Source organism: Phalacrocorax aristotelis, chromosome 3, assembly GCF_949628215.1.
Source record: "Phalacrocorax aristotelis chromosome 3, bGulAri2.1, whole genome shotgun sequence".
NCBI lineage: Eukaryota > Metazoa > Chordata > Aves > Suliformes > Phalacrocoracidae > Phalacrocorax > Phalacrocorax aristotelis.
The window spans coordinates 26,421,278-26,442,485 of record NC_134278.1 but is presented as its reverse complement, the minus strand read 5'-3'; the positions used below and the strand labels follow the sequence as shown (position 1 = coordinate 26,442,485).

Here is a 21,208-nt window from a genome sequence, read left to right as displayed (position 1 = left end):
AAATTCTTTATACTGGACATGAAGGGGATCCTTGTTAACCCATATGCCTCATGCAATGGCATTTCATTTGCATTTATAAACCAGAGAAAGGAGATGTGAAGGAGAGGAAGTAAATCTGTTGTGTAAGCTGCCCTTACACAACAGACACAGGGCTCCGGAACTTGAGGGCCAGGCAAATGAGGATGTAGGCAAAGGTCTGTCCGGGGTGTTACCTAGAGAGAGTCGGTCAGCCCCGCGCATTATGACTGCCTCTGTTAAGAAGAAAAAGAGGGTAGCTGTTGTAGGCGATTCCTTTCTGAGGGGAACAGAGGGCCCAATATGCTGACCAGACCCATCCCACAGGGAGGTCTGCTGCCTCCCTGGGGCTCAGGTCAGAGATGTTACTAGGAAACTCCCTGGTCTGGTACAGCCCTCTGATTACTACCCACTATTAGTTGTGCAGGGGGGCAGTGATGAGGTTGCAGAGGGAAGCCCAAGAGCAATTAAAAAGGGACTTCAGGGCAATGGGGCGAATTGTTGAAGGATCAGGAGCGCAGGAAGTGTTTTCCTCAATCCCGTCAGTGGCAGGGAAAAACAATACTGAAAGGAACAGGAAGACTCATCTGATGAACATGTGGCTTAGAAGCTGGCATCATTGGTGGAATTTTGGTTTTTTTTGATCATGGGGAGGTTTACACGACACCGGGCCTGCTGATAGTAGATGGAGTTCACCTAACTCAAAGGGGGAAAAGGATTCTTGCAAATGAGTTGGCAGGGCTCATCGAGAGAGCTTTAAACTAGGTTTGAAGGGGATGGGGGATGTATCCAGGCCCACCAGAGCAGAGCCTAAGGCTGGCGTGCCAGGGTTGGGGGTGAAACCAGCAGCCCAGCTCAAGTGCATCTACACCAAGGCATGTAGCATGGGGAACAAACAGGAGGAGCTGGAAGACACTGTGCAGTGGGATAGCTATGACTTAGTTGCCATCACAGAGACATGGTGGGATGGCTTTTACAACTGGAGTGCTGCAATGGATGGCTGTAAGCTCTTCAGAAGGGATAGGCGAGGAAGGAGAGGTGGTGGGGTAGCTCTTTATGTTAGTGCTTCAATTGCATAGAGCTTAGCGACTTTGATGATAAGGTCAAGTGTTTATGGGTAAGGATGAGGGGGAAGGCCAACAAGGCAGATATCCTGCTGGGGGTCTGTTATAGACCACCCAAGCAGGATGAAGAGGTAGATGAAGTGTTCTACAAGCAGCTGGAGGAAGTATCACAATCAGTTACTCTTGTTCTAGTGGGGGGCTTCAATTTACCAGATATCTGCTGGGAATACAACACAGCTGAGAAGAAACAGTCTAGGAAGTTCCTGGAGTGTGTGGAAGATAACTTCCTCATGCAGCTGGTGAGTGAGCCTCCCAGGGGAGGTGCCTTACTTGGCCTCCTGTTCACAAACAGAGAAGGACTGGTGGGAGATGTGGTGGTTGGAGGCTGTCTTGGGCTTAGTGACTACAGTATGTTTGAGTTCTTGATTCTTGGCGAAGTAAGAAGAGGGGTCAGCAGAACCACTACCATGGACTTAGGAGGTCAGACTATGGCCTGTTCAGGACACTGGCTGGGAGAGTACCTTGGGAGGCAGCCCTGAAGGGCAAAGGGGTCCAGGAAGACTGGGCTTTCTTCAAGAAGGAAGTCTTGCAGGCGCAGAAGCAGGCAAGCAAAAGCCCAGCTAGAGCTCAGCCTGGCCACTGCTGTAAGGGATAACAAAAAATGTTTTTACAAATATATCGACAACAAAAAAAGAATCAAGGAGAACCTCCATCCTCTGTTGGAGGTGGAGGGGAACATTGCAACTGAGGATGAGGAAAAGGCTGAGGTACTAAATGCCTTCTTTGCCTCGGTCTTTAACAGTCAGGCCAGTTATCCCCAGGGTATTCAGCCCCTGGAGCTGGAAGGCAAGGACAGTTCACAGAATAAACCCCCCATAATCCAGAATCAAGCAGTTTACGACCTGCTGCTCCATCTGGACACTCACAAGTCTATGGGGCCAGATGGGATCCACCTAAGACTACCGAGAGAGCTGGCAGAGGAGCTCGCCAAGTCACTCTCCATCATTTACGAGCAGTCCTGGTTAACAGGGTTGGTCCCAGATGACTGGAGGCTTGCTGATGTGATGCCCATCTACAAGAAAGGCTGGAAGGAGGATCCAGGGAACTACAGGCCTGTCAGCCTGACCTTGGTACTGGGGAAGGTTATGGAGTGGTTCATCTTGAGTGAGCTAACCAACAACCAGGGGATCAGGCCCAGTCAGCATGGCTTTGAGAAAGGCAGGTCCTGCCTGACCAACCTGACTTCTTTCTATGACAAGGTGACCCACCTAGTGGAAGAGGGAAAGGCGGTGGATGTTGTCTACCTGGACTATAGCAAAGCCTTTGATACTGTCTCCCACAGCATCCTCCTAGAGAAACAGGCGGCTCATGGCTTTTACTCTTCCCTGGGTAAAAAACTGGCTGGATGGCCAAGCCCAGAGAGTTGTGGTGAACGGAGCTAAATCCCGTTGGTAGCTGGTCACAAGCGGTGTTCCCCAGGGCTCAGTGTTGGGGCCAGTCTTGTTTAATGTCTTTATCAATGATTTGGATGAGGGGATCAAGTGCACCCTCAGTAAGTTTGCAGACAACACCAAGACCCCTGCAAGGTCTATACTTTTTTTTCTGATGTATCTGTATATGCTGCGTATATCCTGTGTATATCCTGTGATGTATCTGTGTATCCTATTCATAGTGAATGGTCAGGCTGTGGTTTAACAGCCAACTCTCTCACCAAAAAAGACAAGCTTCCCTTGCCTACACTGTCTCCTTCCCTGCTTTTCTTGTCTTACTATTTACAGCATAAGCTGAACCAGTTGAAAACTCTAGACTTTTTATTTTAACAGTGATTTTTTTACTGGCTCAGACAATTAATCACACGGTTAGCTAGGTTGCTGGTGCCAGCACAGGTTAGGCAGTAGGAACAAGTGGCTGCAAGCCACAAATGAGGTATGACCATGTTCTTAATTGCATTCTTTTCGGTTGCATAGATCAGCTTAAGCATTTATAAAACTACTGCGAAAATGTACTGGCTACATGAGTACAGCAATTAACATACTCTTACAAAATAACTCCTTGTAAGTAAGTTTCACTTACTGAATCACTTTATCTCTGAGAGGAGCATCACTATGTTTTCTATACAACGCAGTTATCACTATTGCTGTACTTAGGCACAGAAATGCATAATTTAAAAAAGATACATTTTAAGGAAAGAATTTTTTATTTTCACCTCTGTAAAAATCACCTTTCAACACCAAAGTTCTTTGTTCCTGGCCTGTGTTTAACAGCATGCTGTATCTCTACCCCAGTGTTTAGCGGCATGGGAAAGGTGGCTGCGGCCTGAGGATCATCTTTCCTGACTCACTTACCTTGTTACCTTTCCAGTTTGAAGGATAATTTCTAGAAAACAGAGACCAGCCTAGGAAGTTACTGCAAGGTAAGATGTTTGACAGTCTTGAATGACTTCTACAAGATTTTGTTTCCTTGTATAGTACCATGAAAACCAGTCTTCAGTCTTCCCAGCCTGAGGGAATATTAGCTCAAAATGATGTGTGCATTTAGTGCTTAGGCTCAGGCTGCTAGCTGCCATCTTTTTCCTTCTGTCAGTAGCTGTGGTGGAGTGGCTGTGGCTGGCTCCCAGATGCCCACCCAGCTGCTTTCTCACTGCCCCTCCTGCACAGGACAGAAAGAGAAAATATGGTAAAAAAGCTTGGGGGTCAAGATAAAAAACCAGGAAGATCGCCTACCAATTACTGTCAGATGGACTTGCTTTGGAGAAAATTAATTTTAATTTATTGCCAATTAAAATAGAGTTGGATGGTGAGAAACAAAGACAAAAACTTAAACACTTCCCTCCCGCTCCTCTTCTTCCCAGGATCAACCTCCCTCCTTTGTTCACAACTCCTCTACCTCCTCTCCTCCTTCTCCTTCTCCTTCTCCTTTTGGTGTTCACAAGGCTGTTTCTCACACTGTTTTTCCCTCACACTCTGCCATGCAGTGCTTTGCCCCTTCTTAAATATATTCCCCTGGGGTGGGTGGGTTGGAGCCGGCTGGAACCGGCTGTGCCTGGCACAGGGCAGCCCCCACCGCTCCTCACAGAGGCCGCCCTGCAGCCCCCCAGTGCTGCCAGCACTGGCTGCCTACACCCCATACACCAGCATCTGTTTTTATGTGGTACAAATAAGCCTTGCTGCTCGGCTGGTATCCAAACAGGCTGTGGGGATTACTGGGACCTGCTGGTGGCCTGGGAGCTACGCTTGTGTGTGTTGGCCACTGCTTTGGGGTTCAAGACGGGGAAGTTTGCATTGCAGAGGAGGTGCATAGAAGCCAGATGTCAGATCCCTGCCTGGGCACTGCTGGTGCAGAGGAGCCTTCAGCAGGCTGCTGGGAGGCTGCACTCGGCACCTGAAATGCAGAGTTGTGTTAATCCCCAATCTTGCTCCTAGAAAAGGCTCTTCTATCTGTTGCAGGAGGGAAATTTCACCTCTACAGGTGAAACTCTACAGTGAAAACTACTAGGCGTGTGTCTCAGCTCCGTTTCAACAACACAAGAGTTGTGGGCATTGAATTAGACTGATGTTACTTTTTTTCTGTCCCCAGATAGAGCCCTGCTCTTTCAGCAAGTGCCCATAGTAGGGACTGGTGGGATGAAGATGGTGCAGACCAGAGCCATCCTCAGCCATACAGTCCAAAAAGTACAATCTCTATAGGAAGGACCTAAAGGACAGAGCGTGGTACAGTAACTTTAAACCTCTAAGTACTAGATGCCCACTTTTGAACTATGACTACTTTTGCAGTCAACAGAAATGAATAAATATCACCAGATGGCAATTTATCTGTAAGGCATGGTTAACCTCAGCCTATGACTGGAAGCATGTCTGCAAGCCATACCCCATTATAGGGTATAATAATAAATGCTGTGAAATCTTGAAAGGTAGTGAACATTCAGGGGTTAAGCAGCTCTCTAGTGCTGAAAGATTACATTTTGAAAGGCAGATTAACCCACTGCTGATCATTGCATAGTTTTATACCTTGCCATGTAGACTTGTACCATCTGACTTGCACCATCTGACTTGCACCTACATTTTTCTGAGGTTGTACCATCTACTCCTAGGAAACTGCCTCCTCCCTCATCATCAGCACTGAGCCACCATCTGATGAAGCTGATTTCACAGGCTTGTGTTGGCTTGTCATTAGAACCTTTCCCACCCCAATTCTTAGAAGTTGCATTGTTTTCAGTTTTAGGCTTTTAAAACAAGAGTAAGCAATATTGCCACAAATAAGAAGTTCCTCCAGCCTGGCAGCCAGCAAAAGCCACCACCAGATGAAGAAGCTGTAACATTAGCAAACAGATTTTTTTTACCAGGTAATGAAGCCAGATTCTGCCTGCTGTCATTTTTCAATTGTTTTTCCTAGTTCAACTTTGTTCTTTGTTTTTCTAGATGTGTATGTAGTCTTGCACATGTAACATGAACAAATTAATTTAATGATGAAAACATCATTAAAGAGCATGCCAAGTTACATTTCACAAACTGTTTTATGTTATCTGCAAGAAAGGTAAATGCAAAGTTAGAACATTACTCATAAATGTCATTAAAACCCATACATTTTATAATTCTGAACATGGTACCAAACAGTGAATAAAGAGCGTCTTCAAAATGGGATAGTTCTGGATTGTATAAATAATGTGTCACTAATCTTGTATCATTGAATCTTTTTATGCTGACAGACGTGTGTAAGACAGTTTAAGGGAAGGTGAGAATATCTGCCTTTGAAGGTAAATTAACGCTGAAATACATATTAGGGTTACAGTGTCTTATGAAATTTTGACGAACTCCAGGGAAACATGAACTTCAGTGAAGCAAAACTGTTTTATAAGAGAAGAACCGGACTTGTGGTCAATAAACCCTATTTCTCCTTGTCTGAGAAGTATAAATAAATCTGGTTTTATTAAAAAAAGGATGAAAACAAACAAAAAATTTCTTACAGGATGAGAGCTGATTTTAAATTTTTTCAGATGATCAATTTTTATCTTTCTTTTATTGCAAAAAAAAACTTTTGTGGGTGGAGAAAAAACCCAAATTGTTGTCCATCAGATAAAAATAGGATTCACATTTCTGCTTCATTTCTTTACAACCTCTTTTGAAAATAAGATTCTTTAAACCTGAGCTTAGATCATTATTAGTATTAGTTGTAACAACGCACATAAACTGAGAGTCTTAGAAAGGTTCACAGCACAAAAGAGACTACACAGAGGAAACATACACAAGTTTCTATCAAAATATGCAGTCATTATAATACATGAATTATTTAAGATAAATATTTCACAATGAAATTTGTACTACTATGTTTATTATTCAGTTGGCTTTGAATCCTTGATCTTGCCTATGCTGTGCCTATATAAATCAGCCTTTTGACCGTGTTGAGATACTTAGATCAATAAAGACTAAATGACCCAAATAACATTCTGTAAGCTGGTTCTCTATGTAGCGTCCCCTCACCAGCAGCGCAATGGGTAAAACCAGAATTTGAGTTACTGTTCTCAGACTTTTCTGTGCTGGTGGTCCAGGTAAGTGCCAATCAGCTCACAGAAATATGCGTGAGGTTGAATACAGGCTTGGTTTACCTTGTCCTCAGGTGGTCAGCAAAGCTTCCAGGGCAGAGCCAGAGCAGGCACTGAAGCTTTGCAGCAAGTCTACATTTGAGTGACACATGACTTGATCTACTATTCATGTGGACTCTGATTTTTTATCACACTGTTGGTGTTCTTCAGTTTAGGTACTCAATAAGCAGCATGGGAAGAATCTTCTTAACCCCCCTGGTTTAATTTCCTAGTGGTAGTTAGTTATATACCCTGTCCCCAGCTCCGAGAGGATGATGCTAGAAGCTGGAACCAGGCGTGGTCCCCAAAGCCAACTGCTTAATGGTTTGTGAGGATTTCAGGCATGTATGTTTCAAGAAGACTTTGGACTTGTCTAACCTACAGCACATTAAATGTGTCCACAGAGCACAGTGGGAACTTGACATGCCAGGGCATGGTATATGCACTATTTAAAATCTGCCTATGCCCAATGCAATATCACTTAAGTGGTATCTGTGCTCCATGCCAGCTGCCTGCATACTCAGGGCATTGCTTAACAATTTGTTTGTAAAAAAACCCTCATTTTCTTTTCTACTCTAGAGTTTTACAGAACAGCTATTCAAGTTACAGATAACAGTAACCTCATTGACACAATACCTTTGGATGTCAAAGGAGCTTTATAATTACATTAGGAAAGGCCGTGCTGGAAGCAAAATAAAAAGAGAACAAGGGGGAAAGTCTTTCCGGCAAACAGGAATGTGTGGAAGGGGAACAACAGTCAAAGTTGGATGTGGCCATGTTCAGCAAATCCAAAAAGCATCAGAATGCTTTGCTTGACGACTCCCCCCTGAGCCTCAAATCAGGGACCTCTTCCTCCCCTTCTTCTTTGCCATCAAGCCTACTGCTGCCATTGGCAGCATTTGAGTCTGCGGAAAGGACGAGGCGGCAGTAATTACTTGCATGCTCTTCCATGGTCACTGTTCCTGAACCAACTCTTGCACTCACATACATGCTGATATCAAAGACCTCAAAAGCAGGAATAGATTTATCTTGACTCAGTGCTACCATCATGGACCAGTATGAAAAAATGCTCCTTACTCAGCTACCCCTTCCTGCACATGCCACACTCCTACATTAGTGGTTTAGGCATATGGGAACAGTCGGCTGTCACCGCTGCCTGCTAGCATGGTACAGCATGCATTTATGCCACACTCCTAGCTCCCAAAATAGGGTGCCATACCCACGCTGCCCGTGGGGAACAGTTCTGGGCCTATGCTGGACTGCCAACCCATACTCAGGAATTGTCTGGGAGGTGGTAACCAGGTTTGACATAGAACAATACGAAGTATATATTTAATGCTGTGCTTTATTCACTAAATGATGAAACAGAGAGAGTTAGAATTAGGCAAAGTGTAAAGAAACACCACACAGTTGGGTTTTTTTTGCTGATACCATCAACCTTTGAAGCATGTACGTTACAAATTTGCAATAACCCTCTAGTGGAAGTACATCCTCTAGAAGAGACTGCCTGCAACTGCAGGCAGAGAAATGATAACAAAACTCCAACTATGGAGAAAAAAAGAAAGTAGCAGCTTTGGGGGGATTTCCTCAAGAGAGTTACCTGGAGATTTTTGTCCTGAGATTCCCGATCTTGAGGTGCTGTGTTAGTACAGCCATGGCTTCAGACTGATAAATATAGTTTTGATAAGTGTGGGTTCTGTGAACAGATCTTCAGATCAGCTGTACTGACATCTGCTGCAGGGGTGTAAAGTGATGCCCAACATCACATGTGGGTCTATGCCAGAGAGGAGAACCTGATAACTGGCACCCAAATCCCATTTCCCATCTGCTATGCCATCCTTGCGCGTTCACTTTCAGGTTTGGTATTTTCACCTGAAATGTACATAGCAGGGTGAAGCAGTTATTTTTCATGGAAACAGGGTAGGAAAATCATGGTTTATTTCAGCTCTAACTGCGTATTGTACACTCAACTTCCAACATTAATCCTATTGCCTTAAGCCATGGGGTAAGTTGTGATGTAAACTGTTTGTCTATTTTTTATACTAAGTTATCACTAAGCAAGTTTGATACTGGCAAACTGTATTTCAAAGTAATTAAGCATTGTTATCCCATACTTTGGCTATCTTTTCTGTGCCATAATTCACTGAAAATAAAAACCTGGGTTACTGATAAATAGTGAAATAAGCCTAGGAACTTCAGTGGCTAGCCTTTAAATAGTTACTATTACCCTAAATATGACCCAGAAAAATCTATAATTTTCTCAGTGTTTTAGAGTGTCTTGCCCTTGTATTTGGTTAAAATGCCCCAATAAGTCCAAGAGAGCAGTTTGAATAGATGGCTACCATAGAAACTATGAGGCTGCCCAGATGGTATAGTCAAATCGGCAAAATGAAAAACAGTCTCTGCTTTGGATGGCAGTTTTCAGACACGTACGTCTTTAAGCTGGGTAGTGCCACCTTAATAGGAATGAGAGATTTTCCTCTCTAATTGGGTATGGCTGGAAACTCCCCCAAGTTCTATCCAAAGTTTAAACGCCCCCAGGGAACTTGCCTGTGCTGGGCGGAGGCTGAGTTAAGGTCAGGAGGTAAGTGCTAACTTATAAATTCCTTTTTCTTAAAGTGTTTGAGTGACTATTTATAGTGAAGCTGCTTCCAAATTTATCAGGGCATCTGCTGGGGTAATGCAAATTTTCTGCTCTCTTTAGTTCATGTGCCAGGTAGACTAAGCATGGCTGGATAGTTACTCACCAGCTGGAAGCTGCAGGAGAGAGAAAGTAAGAGAAAGACATTTTTTTAACCAGGAAATGAATCCTGCGGTGCAGTTCAGAGCTGAGCAAGGCAGCCATGAAACCACTGAGGGGACAAACTGCGGGAAGGCAAAGGTGGGTGGGAGAACAGAGTGCAAGCCTCTAGCACTGTGGTGGTATCTTGTGGGTTTGGGCAGAAAAGCTGGCTCATTTGGTATGCTGGACTCTGCTTCCAGTTCCAGGGCTAAAGAGCACTTCACACTGAGTGCAGATAATGCTGTTTCTGAAAGACCATCCCCTCTCAAATGGTTCCTATATTGCTGAGAATCATCCTCAGAGAAATTCAGGGCAGGCATGTCATTAAGACTCACTAGGAAAGAGGATGGAAATATGGGGTTTAGACAAAAGCAGTAAAAACATTTGTATATAGACAAATTTTGGGTTGAGGTCTTTGCTAAATGTTAATTAAGGCTAAATTTAGTGCATGCAAGACATGGTTACTTATCTGGCTGCAGCATAAATTCCTGGAGTGAACCAATTTTTCAGCATTGTCTGGCCTAGTGCAGAACTTCCAAAACACCCAGGATGGTGATTAATCTTTGCTATGGGAATTAGGTACTACTTAGGTAAAACAGGAAGGTTTTCCATACCTGCTCTCCATATTCCCTGGGAGTCTTTGGTCACTTGTACCTTTTGCAAGAGTCAATTTCTTCAGCAGGCACAGTCAAATATATCTTTTCAGGAGTGGGCAACACCAGGTCAGACTGTTGGACTGCTTGTAAGCCTCGTGGTTCATATGCCTGTCATGCTGTGGCTTTAGCAGAAATATCTGTTAGACTATTTCTTATCTCTTTTTTTTTTTTTTTTGTCCTTCTGCTGGTATGGCCTGGCTGATGAATGATAGCAAGTTTCTCTGGCAATTGTATAGCTTTTAACAATTCAGTAATTTGTGGAGCATTTGATATTTTACTTCCACTAGAAGTTGTAAGCCCACGCAGCTTCTGTAACTGCCCGGTAGCATGGCATACTCCAAATGCAAACTGAGGATTGGCATAAATATTTACAGTCTTTCCATGGCTAGCTAATAGACCTTTGTTAATGCAATTAATTTGTCTGCTCGTGCGCTCAGCTTCGGACTGAGTGGTGAAGCCTTCACTACTTCATTCACAACAGTTATTGAATAACCCGTAACCAGTTGCTGCTCAGATTTTGTGAGGACCCACCAACAGATAGTTCCAGATTGGGATTTAGAAATGGCACATTTGTTAAATCTTCTTGAGTCTTTTTGTCTTCACAGGTGGTTTCTACACAGTCGTGAAGTTGAGTTCCTTCCCCAGGTGAAGGGAGTAGTGTACCAGTGTTCAGCGTTAGTTACCTCCAAGAGGCTAGCCCTTGCCCTTCTTGTACAAACAAGGTAAATGGTTTACCATAGTCTGGCAGTCCCAAGGCTTGCCTCAAAAGCTTGAATGCCTTTACCTTGTCTGTTGTCCAGTGAATGGGTCCTCCAGCATCTTGAGCAATAATAAGTACCAGGGGTTTTGCCATTTCCTTGAAAGCAGCTATCTAGAGGTTGCAGAATCCTACAGCTCCTAAAAAGGCTTGTGTTTGTTTTTAGTGACTGGTCGGGGGAGATTTTGAATGCTTTTAATATGGTTTTCACATAAATGCTGCTCTTCTTTTTGGAGAATGTCAGCCAGATATTCTATACTTCTCTTATAAAAATTGTAACTTATGTGGACAGGCCTGATAGCCCTTTTCAGCTAAGGCAAACGGTAAGGAATGGGTATCCGCCCTACAAGATTCCTTGGCTACTAATAAATCATCAACATATTGTATCAAAAAGGTATCAATTTTTTTTTAAAACACAACATCCTGCAAATCTTTTACTAAAATTTTAGAAAAGTAGTGGAGGATGATTGAAGTCCTGAGGGAGTCTTTCTATGTTAGCTGTACCTTTCTCCAGATAAATGCAAAAAGGCATAGGTATACTGATTTAAGGTAGAAAGAGTTGCCCTGTCTCCAGTAAGTTGATGGTTGTATCATCTGCCCACCTTTAGGGAATCTCAGGTGTCGGTAGACACATAGGAATGGGCAACTAAACTGAGCCCTCAGGGCAAGACTCCGGTCCAGATCCAGGCACTGAAATGTAGCTGTCTGTATGGAGCTACATGTGTCAGGTCCCTGTATAGTCACTGGAGATACATTCAGTGGATCTAAAGATTGAGGACACTTCAGTAAAAACCAAGGGGTTTTCTCTGTGTCAGAAGCTTAAGACAATTAAAATCCACTTATGGCTGACAGAGTTATTCTTAACTTAAAAAAAATCAAGGTAATGACAGATTTTTATTCTCCATTTGTCATTGTTCTTCTCACATAATGCCATATAAAATTTCTTGTTCATGTGAAATGATAACATGATACCCAAGGCTTTTCACTCCTCCTGTTTTTGTTTTGCAAACAATAGATACATTTTCCAGGAGGATTAAGTTGTAATATCCTTGGTGTTGTGGTCTTTGGCTTTTGTAGTTAAAGCAAAAGTCTTATTTGCTGTAAGAGCCTGCACATTACAAGTTGGTGCAATCTGTGTTGACATTGTATAGGTGCAATGTATCTGAGCAGTATGACAACGGAAGAGGCACTGGTTAGCTGTTGGGAACTACATAGATGAGCTGCACTGCCATATATTAAAAGCTAGTCACACAACATGCAGAAACTAATAAAACCACTGTCTTAGAGGCAAAATATTGTAATGCGCAACAGCTGTTTGCACTTCCAAACTGGAGGTGATCCTTTTTTCTTCGATGTGTATTTGGATTATATTGTCTAAATTACCCAAAATATCACTGTTTATTGTAGTAACATGACTTAGTTTTTACCAGAATCGCTCAAGGGAGAACTCTCAATCTGATTGTTCTTTAAAATAAAGTTTTGGCAAAGTATGTTCCAAATGTGCACACTTTTTTTTAAGCACACTTACAAAGGACTCTGACTTTGAGAAACCACATCACTAGAGCATACTGAACCTGACTCTAATGGGAAATGTAATGCGGACACAAAGTGTGACAGACTTAATATAGACGCTTTGGCTATTAGCTCTGAGAATACTGGGGTCATCTGTAAAAATTATTTTTTTAAATCAGGCACTCTACTCTCTGGTTTCTGACCCATTAGGACATGATTAGTATACCCGTCTTTAAGCTTTTTTTCTCCCAATCATTAGTGTGTGATACTAATCTTTGTGACAGGGGAATGCTAGTCACAGTTTTTAGTAATTAGGGCAATGAAGCATAAAGAAATTAAAGCCTGGATTTGCAGACGCTTACACTCAAGTGTCAGCACAACTAGTCCAGCTGGTTGTTCCTACGTATGGAACAGCTCAATACAGACCTGCTGTCTGCCACATGCTTGTTCTGTTGCTCATGGTGCAGAGAGAGGTGCTGTTACAGCAAGCTTCAGACAGCCTCTGATGTGCCAGTCCCTTGGGCATGGGGGTCCCCGGTGGCTTGGGGGATACTTCTGGGGGCACCTGAAGCGAATGCAGCCAGGTTCCAGATCTGGCTTTGAGGGATAGCTCTAGGCTGTTGGAAGCAGCAAGGAAACAGGCTGCAGCCATTCAATAGGACCACCAAGGAAGCTCAGCCTGTTTCATGGAATAAAGGGAAGATTAGTAATTCATTGGCCCCTGCTTTAGGAAAGAAGTGGATGGCAGTTAAAACTGCAAAATACTCTCTGACATCTGCCAAACAAAGCTAGGCAAATTTCAGCATAGCAGTAAAACACGTTTTCCTTTTCTTCTTTTCAATGAGGATGATGGCAGTGAGGCTAAGTGGATAACTACCCTGAGGATGTGGTGAGATTTTTCAGTGGCTTTGTATAATTGTCTTAAAATGCGGCAAGGATTTCCCCCTGTAGCTCAGGACTCATATCACTTGTCTAAACATGTCCGTGTTTGCTTATAATCATAAAAAAACCTCCCTAGAAGCACTGGGGAAGACTCTTCAGATCTGCACATCTTTCCTTTCCTAGCACAGGCTGTGCAATGTCACTGGTCCATCTCTCATTTATGTTTTAAACCAAATGCAGTGCAATTCCAACAGGCAGAGTGAGAATGAAAAGCTCCTCCTCCACACAAAGTAATGGTACTTATGCCAATTTTATGAGACACTGTTTTCTGCTTTATGTTTTTCAGGGAACCAGTTGCTCAGAAGCATGTCGGGGAAGCCCAGGCTTACCTACTGTAATGGAAGGGGGCGAATGGAGCCTGTACGATGGCTGCTGGCTGCAGCTGGTGTGGAGGTTGGTTGACACTCACTACAGTATTCCAGACTGGTGTTTTCAGCTGGCCTCAGTAAGGAACAATTAAAAATGCATGTGGAGGATAAACAGCTGCAAGGAGGTGTCTAAATTCATTTGGCCAGTGGCACTGCATGTTTGTAACTACCCTGTTCAGTGGTTAATATTTGGGGTGCAAACTTGGTGGAGCTTGGAGTTTTATAAAGCTGGTATCAGTCCCCTGAAATAATTAATTATAATGGGTCAAAATGGGGATTTATTTAAAGGCACTTAATAAATCTGAGTTTTCCAGCTGTGCAAAACCACCTTACTCAGTCTTACTGAGTTTTCAGTTATAATGTATATAAATAAAAGAGTGTTGCTGGCTTACATGCCCTTGTGTGGGGTTAGAAATAATTGATTTACCTTGTGCTTCTCTTGGCACTGGCTGCAACCTGTCTTCCTCCTGTAGATGTCTGTGCTCTGTTTCTACCTGCACTAAGGTTACTTCTGAATCAGTGCCCTGAGGCAGAAGTGGCCAAGCCTTCTGCTCCTCCCCAGCTCTGAGGGTGGGTGGGGGATACTCAGGACACCTGCAGCCAAACAGCACAGTTGAAGATCTGACTCACTATCTTTTGCTTGGTTGGCTCATTCTGTGTATGGTTATGTGCAGTCACTTACAGAAGAAAAAGGTTCAAATACAGCAGTGTAACACTCTCTCCTTTTCCAGTTTGAAGAAATTTTTTTGGAGACAAGAGAGCAGTATGAAAAGTTAATCAAAGGTAAGAATCTGACACCTGAGGCTTAGTCCTTTAAAAAATTGCTCCAATTTAGCTAAATTCATGGCTTAACATCAGTTTATTTAAACCAGTGCAAACTTCTAGGTGCACACCTAGAATACTGAAATACTAGCTTTGAGTAACTTGTTCTTTCCAGTGCCGATCAATTCCTATTAGCTAAATGCCCATAAGCTTCCGTGACCAAGTTTATCACAGTACATTAAACAGGGGTAGCAAGCATTCCTACTTAATGCAACTTAATTACCTGTGCTGTTGAGCTGTTAGCATGGATCTTGGCACACTTCTGGTCCAGGGCAAATAGCACTCCACAAAGCAATTTCTAGGCATCATTTGGGAGTTGTCCAGGCCAGGGGCCATTTCCAAGGTGTGATTTGGATGTGACCACCATGTTTTATAGGCAGAGAGCTGCATAGAGCAAATGTGGCCAGTCTGTGCCAGCTGGCCTGAGCTGTTGTTGAGTTGACTAGTATAGATCTACCTGTATGTCAGTTCTGAACCTCAGTGAGATAAGCCTCTAAATGAAAGGCTGGCATAGCACCAGAACACCCAGAAAAGCCAGTTTTCCTTTGTGCTAGGCTCTGTGCAAACACACTAGTGACAGCCCTCAGCAGGATAAGCCTGAGCCATGGAGCTTCCCTCAGTTAAAAAACAGGGAGCCAGCAGGGAGACCTGCAGACAGTCTGACATGGTCAAAGCAGTGAGCTACAAAGGTTTTGCGTCAACCTTGGGAGTGAGACCAGTTCCCAACACCAGTGCATACCACCAGCCACTGCCCTTGATATTTGGCCAGATGAAACCCAGCAGTCACCCTGGAAGGACCTTGGTGCCAGGCTGGGGAAGGAGTTGGGACTGAGAAGCGCTAGAGTGCACCTGCCCCACAGTCTACCTGCTGCCCAAGACATGTAAGAGAAACCTCACAGCAGGCTGAACTTGCCAAGACATACTAGGAGACTTGGAAGAGGACTAAGCTGCATTCTGGCTGCCTGCTCAGAAAATGAGAGCTGTGTTTAAAGAAATTCTGACAGGAAAACTAAAATAAACAAGAATTAAAAGATGCGGTATCAAGAAGATCAGAATTAAAGCTGCAGGTCCTGCTGGCTGGAAATCTGACAACGTGGGTGGAGAGACACCAATTATAGCTTTAAATATGAAAACTCAAATCTGAATTTGCTTCACAGGACTAATTAATCCAGACAGAGTGGTACAATCCTGGATACAGTGTCCAAGCGTATCCATATCCAGATAGAAGAATTAAGTGGTGATGAAAAGGATAGGGAAGTTTTCTGAAGAAGATCGAGGGCTTTTATGTATATATATTGGGCTTAAGATGGTGAGAATACAAAGAAAAAGCTGGGCTTTTATACAACGGGTTGATGAAAGCCAAATTACTTAGTCATCCTGATAAAGGCACCTCTGGAATGCTGCCAGTTGTGCAGGGCAGGACTGAACATGAATAACCCCACATTACCTCTCCCTGTAACTTTTTCTCTCCCTACCAACATGCTTTTTGCCAGGGTATCCTGTGTTTAGACACCACCACCTTGTTAGAACGGTTCAGACATGGCTTTAGCCCATGCCAGCTGATGATTCAGCAGTGTCCAGGATGAAGCCTGGGCCAGGGGCTGTTCCCCACAGGCAGCTTGCAGACAACAGCTGTTTTGGAGGCTGAGAGTTAAATAGCATTGGCCTGGCCAGACAGTGAGCTTTACACATTGGCCTGAGAGACAACTATCTTGGCTCAATCTGTGCAGCCACAGGTTTCCCAGGGTGGTCCCTGGATATTGAGAAGAAGCTCTGCTGGTCTGTGACAGATAGCAGGTCAAAATGTGTGGGTTTTAGCATATGCTCTGCAGACCACCTTCAGACAGCACAATGCAATCCACAAAACAATTGGCAAACTGCTTTTAATCCTGCATATATATTCTATGCGGTGGCTATGTGAAGTGGTTCTCACTGCAAAATGAGGAGAAGCAGTCTGCTGCTTGTTGTAAGAGATAAATCCCTCTTTTCTGTAGATAAGAAACAAACCGTGCATGCAGGTCACTCACATTTGCTGCATCACACTTCTTGCCAAGGGCAAGAAAGTCAGATTTAATTTTTCACTTCATGTATCTTTCTACTGAAAAATATCCTTGCAGAGCTGTTAGTTTTCCCACTCTTCTGTGTTTCTGCTAGATAGATACCAAGTACTGCTTTTTCCTTAATCTGCAGAGGATGTGTTCTGGAAAGATATGAAAACAGTCTTTCTGTGAATGTTTACAAGAAACAAACACAGGCTATTCATTGCTGTAGAGAGAACTATTCTTTGAATTTAAACTGTAAATTAATAATATAGAATGAGTGAAGAATGTTTATTAATTCCACGCTAGCAAAGTATTTTAATAGCTCTGTGGGAAAAAAAGCAGACAGACATGCCTATTAAAATGAATCTTTATACCTAAAAGAAGGGTGCAGTGAACAGAGTAAAATTGAGCAATAAAAATAAAAGAAATTATTAACTTTGAGCAATGCAAAGTGGCAGCTGCCTATTTAGATTTGGAGTTTTTCTGTGATTTCAACAAGGAGGGATTGTTCTCTGGATGCTCTTAATGTGTAAATGGAGGAGGGAGTATCTCCAAAGACCAAGAATTAGTCCAGCAGAAAACTGGTCTAGAAAAGACTGACTTTGCTATGATCAATGTCTATGTCAGCTTAGCTCTCAGAGCTGCCTCACTGAAGGCTCAGACAAATGTTCCTACCAGAACCAGGAGAAAATGGGACTACAAAGGCAGGAAGGGATTGTGGCGGTCTATCTTAAATTGTGGAATGACACTGAGGATAGCCCTGTAATGAAAATCTATGGGGACACACAAACTCTTGTCCCTGGAGTGATTGTGTAAAACTTACTTAAACAACAACTGCTGTCATAGTCCCTGCCTCTAACTCTGTGACTTCACGATGCTGATGTGGCCTGACCTCTTCCTTTATCCCAGCAGCTCAGTCTTGCTACGGTACTACCCCTTTCGTAATTACTACTCATGTTTATTTGTCCCTGCCAGGGAACTGATCTGCATTCAGAATAATTGGATTTTTTTTTAAGTTCAGGTTTAACACAGATTTTTATTTTCCTCTGATCCCTTGGGTTGAAAGTGCTGGTTCAGGCTTTTCCTGCCAGCATGAGGCAGGGTCCAGAAGTGCAAAGGAGCATGGCCATACTAGCTCCCATCAGCCAGTGAAGCCCTGGCAATGCTGCAAAGCAAGGGGCCCAGCTGCACTGTGACAACCTAGCTACAAAAGTGTGATGCAGACTGGTCAATATTTGATCTTTCCCACAATGTTAGTTTACTGCATGGAGTTTTACACTTAGGGCAAGACATCAATGATCTCCTACACTGCAACAGAAATGTGCTCAGTCTCTCACTCTCCTGTAAAGCTAGCAGTCGAGGAGGAACTAACAAGCCTTCCCTCAACTTTTTACCCTAGATGGAGTCCTGATGTTCCAGCAAGTGCCCCTGGTTGAGATTGATGGGATGAAGATGGTGCAGACCAGAGCCATCCTCAGCTACATCGCAGGGAAATACAATCTCTATGGGAAAGACTTGAAGGAGAGAGCCCTGTACCGTAACACCTCTTTTCACTTAATGACCAATCTGTTATTTGATAGCTGCATTATATATAACAAATCCAATCCTGTAAGTCTAGTAAAAAGGCATGAGAAATGCTAACACAATAAAAAGCAAGGACTCCAGCCTTTGCTTGGGTTTTAACCACTGCTTCTGAAATGCTGCTGAACAGAAACAGGCTTTCTTCCTTTTAAAAAATATTTAGCTTTAGTGTATGTTTAGTTTTGGCTGTGAAAATTGGCACTATGGTGGTGATATAAAATTCCTGTAAGTTGCCTTTGTTAATTGGAAAACAGATGAAATAACTTCTGTGCTCTTTTCTGCTGTCTTCCCCCCACCGATAGGATTGACATGTATGTGGAAGGAATAACAGATCTGATGCAAATTATTTTGATGTTTCCTTTCTCTCCACCTGAGGCAAAGGAGAAAAATCTTGACTCGATTAAGGAGAGGGCAACTAACAGGTACTTCCCAGTCTTTGAAAAGGTAAGCGCCAGTGTGGTTGTGTCTATAAAACTTGTATTTACAATTACCAAAAGGTTTCCCCAAAATAAGAACATGTTTGTAGTGCAGGTCAATCCCAAATCCTCACCTTTCTTGGCTCTCTCAAAGAAGGGGAAATACAGAAGAACATTTTCTCTGTTTATTGGCTTGTGTTGTCTGGGCTGTGGTATCTGAACATCTACAAAGCAAACAAATCAGTATGTTCTCAGCTATACAGCAAAACTTTTCACGAAAGTAAAACCCAGCATGTATTATTTCTTTTTTCCTTGAGGGGAGAGTTCCACTCTTACATTTGTTTAGCGCACATCATTCTGCTATGCTTAATTTCAGGAACAATTTCATTAGAAGAATGCAAAAATTCCTTGCAAATAAATCAGGTAGAGAGATTCAGAGTACTTTAGCAAAACAACAGTCATGGATTTCTGCACATCCCACTTTTGAAAACAACAAAACAAACCCATATGACTCAGGCATCTGGCAACCTTTCTCACTTTTGTAACTGTCATCTAGTTTTGATGGAAAACAGTAAAAAAGTAATAAAGAACATCCTAGAAATTCTTATGACTTAATAACTTTTTCCCAAAGGCAGGGATTTCCTTTGGTTAGCTATTGCAATTCTGCATTTCTAAGTTTGCTTCATGGTATAAACATTGGACATAACTTTAAATGAAACCTCTAAATGGCTAATATATAAAAATGAATTTTATAAATTCTCCAAGTTACTCTTTAGTTCCTTCATTATCCCTATTTCTATGGCTGGTACTGGTCTACTTAAGTGTGAGGTTTTGTCCCTGTTCCCAGCACCTGTCATCATTCATCATTACCAAAGTTCATAGTCTACAAAGTTTGGACTACAAAAGTTCAGATTTTTTCCCAACAATAATGAAATGATTTAGGCTCACAGCTTCCAGCTGAAAACTCCACCCTGAAATTTCAGATATAATCACTGTTCAGCTCTATAACTGTGCTGTGAGGCTTAGCTGCCAGGCATCCTGCGCCCAGTTCTCATCTGCAGCCCACATTCTTTTGTATTCTACAGGTTTTGAAACAGCATGGCCAAGACTTTCTCGTGGGCAACAAATTCAGCTGGGCAGACGTTCAGCTAATTGAAGCCATTTTAGCAGTGGAGGAGAAAGTACCTGCTGTGCTGTCGGGGTTTCCTCAGTTGCAGGTAATTTTGTTATTGAGCATGCCTGTATTCAGGAGCTAGAGGGTAATCCTGAAGTTATCAGCTCTCTGTGCTATGTAAATCAGGAGTGTGGGCTCCTTGAGGAACTGTTGCTATCATATGTTTGCTTAACATCAAGGACAAGAGGGAATTGATTTAGATGGTTCGTTGGTTTTCCCACACAGTAGTTTGCACCATCAGAACAGCAATGAAAAGAAAAAGCTGGGTTAGTGTATTTGTACCTTCAAAACTACTCCCTGGTGCTCCTGGATATTGAATTTTTGCCTTCAGTTTCTTTCAGGCAGCAGAGATTTAGATATTGTCTGCTCCAGTACTGCCTTCATTGGTAAGAGCAGGCTTTTTGCAGCAGCTGGATCCTTCTCCTGTTGGCCAGAAGGAGACTGTGTAGGTGATCTGAATGAATGTTAGGATCTCTTCTAGCAGCAGGGGGAAGCAGTTGTTCTGTGCAAGGAGCACTGTTTGCTACTGGAGTAGCTGGAATTTCTCTCTTACTCTGTTTTTATTTTTTTAGGCTTTTAAAATAAGAATGAGCAATATGCCTACAATTAAGAAGTTCCTGCAGCCTGGCAGCCCAAGGAAACCCCCCCCAGATGAACATTACGTAGAAACTGTGTTGAAGATTTTTAAGAAATGAATGCCTTGCTACCTTCAGCGAGACAGAAAGTACTGAAAAAAAACCAGAAACCAAACAACCAAAGCCCCAAACCAAAGGAATTAGGAAGCTCAGTAAATTAGTATCATTGTAGTTAAAACCAATGGTTAAAAAAAAACCAACCAAACAAAAAAAAAACAAAAACCCCAAAACAAATCCAAAACGGAAATAAAGCATTCTGATTACTCTGGCAATGTGACAGTAGATTTGTCTTTACTGATAACAAATGTTTGGCAAAACATGAAAACAAAGGACTATGAAAGCAAAGAACTGTTTGTAGGGTAGGGAATTTATTCATTTGGAAAAGGACTGATGAAGTGTTAGTATTGTCAGAATGTAACTTCTTGAAGAAGATATTTTCTGGATGAAAATAGGTGTCAGAATAAGAGCTGTTGGAGAGGAGAAAGAGAAGAAGACTCATTGAATCACTTGTCCTTTAAGGAAGTAGACTTGTTTCAAGACAAATTTTTGTCAGTGAGTACTTATATTGCATTATTTTTACAGTATTGTGTGAATGAAACTTCTAAATTAATATTCGTTTCATCTGTTACCGCAGCCAAATCTCTGGTTTCTCATACTTCTCAGACCTTGCCTAGGAACCAGCTCTTATAATGTTCCATTAGTTTCTTCCTCTATCTTTTTGATGTGATTCTTCCAGGCAAACTTATTTCAGTGTTTCCAGTGCACCAAAGTCTGTGTACCTCTTCACTGATTAACCTCTTCAAAGGATGGGGAGGGCAGAGCCACGTCCTCAAACAGCCAATGACTCAGGTTCAGTATTTGTTC

The 21,208-nt window shown here is 42.7% G+C and overlaps 1 protein-coding gene across 5 annotated transcripts; it reads left to right on the top strand.

The window, feature by feature from the left end:
- The first annotated feature begins 9,135 nt into the window (after window positions 1–9,135).
- Window positions 9,136–20,616, top strand: LOC142054417 (glutathione S-transferase 3-like). Of its 5 annotated transcripts, none has more exons than XM_075086959.1 (8): window positions 9,291–9,334; window positions 10,701–10,817; window positions 13,593–13,699; window positions 14,406–14,457; window positions 17,938–18,070; window positions 18,422–18,563; window positions 19,621–19,752; window positions 20,282–20,616. In XM_075086959.1, the coding sequence occupies exons 3-8, from the start codon at window positions 13,613–13,615 to the stop codon at window positions 20,402–20,404; spliced, it is 669 nt and encodes a 222-aa protein (XP_074943060.1). In that variant the 5' UTR covers window positions 9,291–9,334; window positions 10,701–10,817; window positions 13,593–13,612; the 3' UTR covers window positions 20,405–20,616. The 5 variants fall into 5 exon arrangements, with proteins under 5 accessions (XP_074943059.1, XP_074943060.1, XP_074943061.1 ...); XM_075086962.1 differs by lacking the exon at window positions 9,291–9,334 and adding an exon at window positions 9,362–9,430; XM_075086961.1 differs by lacking the exon at window positions 9,291–9,334 and adding an exon at window positions 10,146–10,181.
- The last annotated feature ends 592 nt before the right edge of the window (window positions 20,617–21,208 follow it).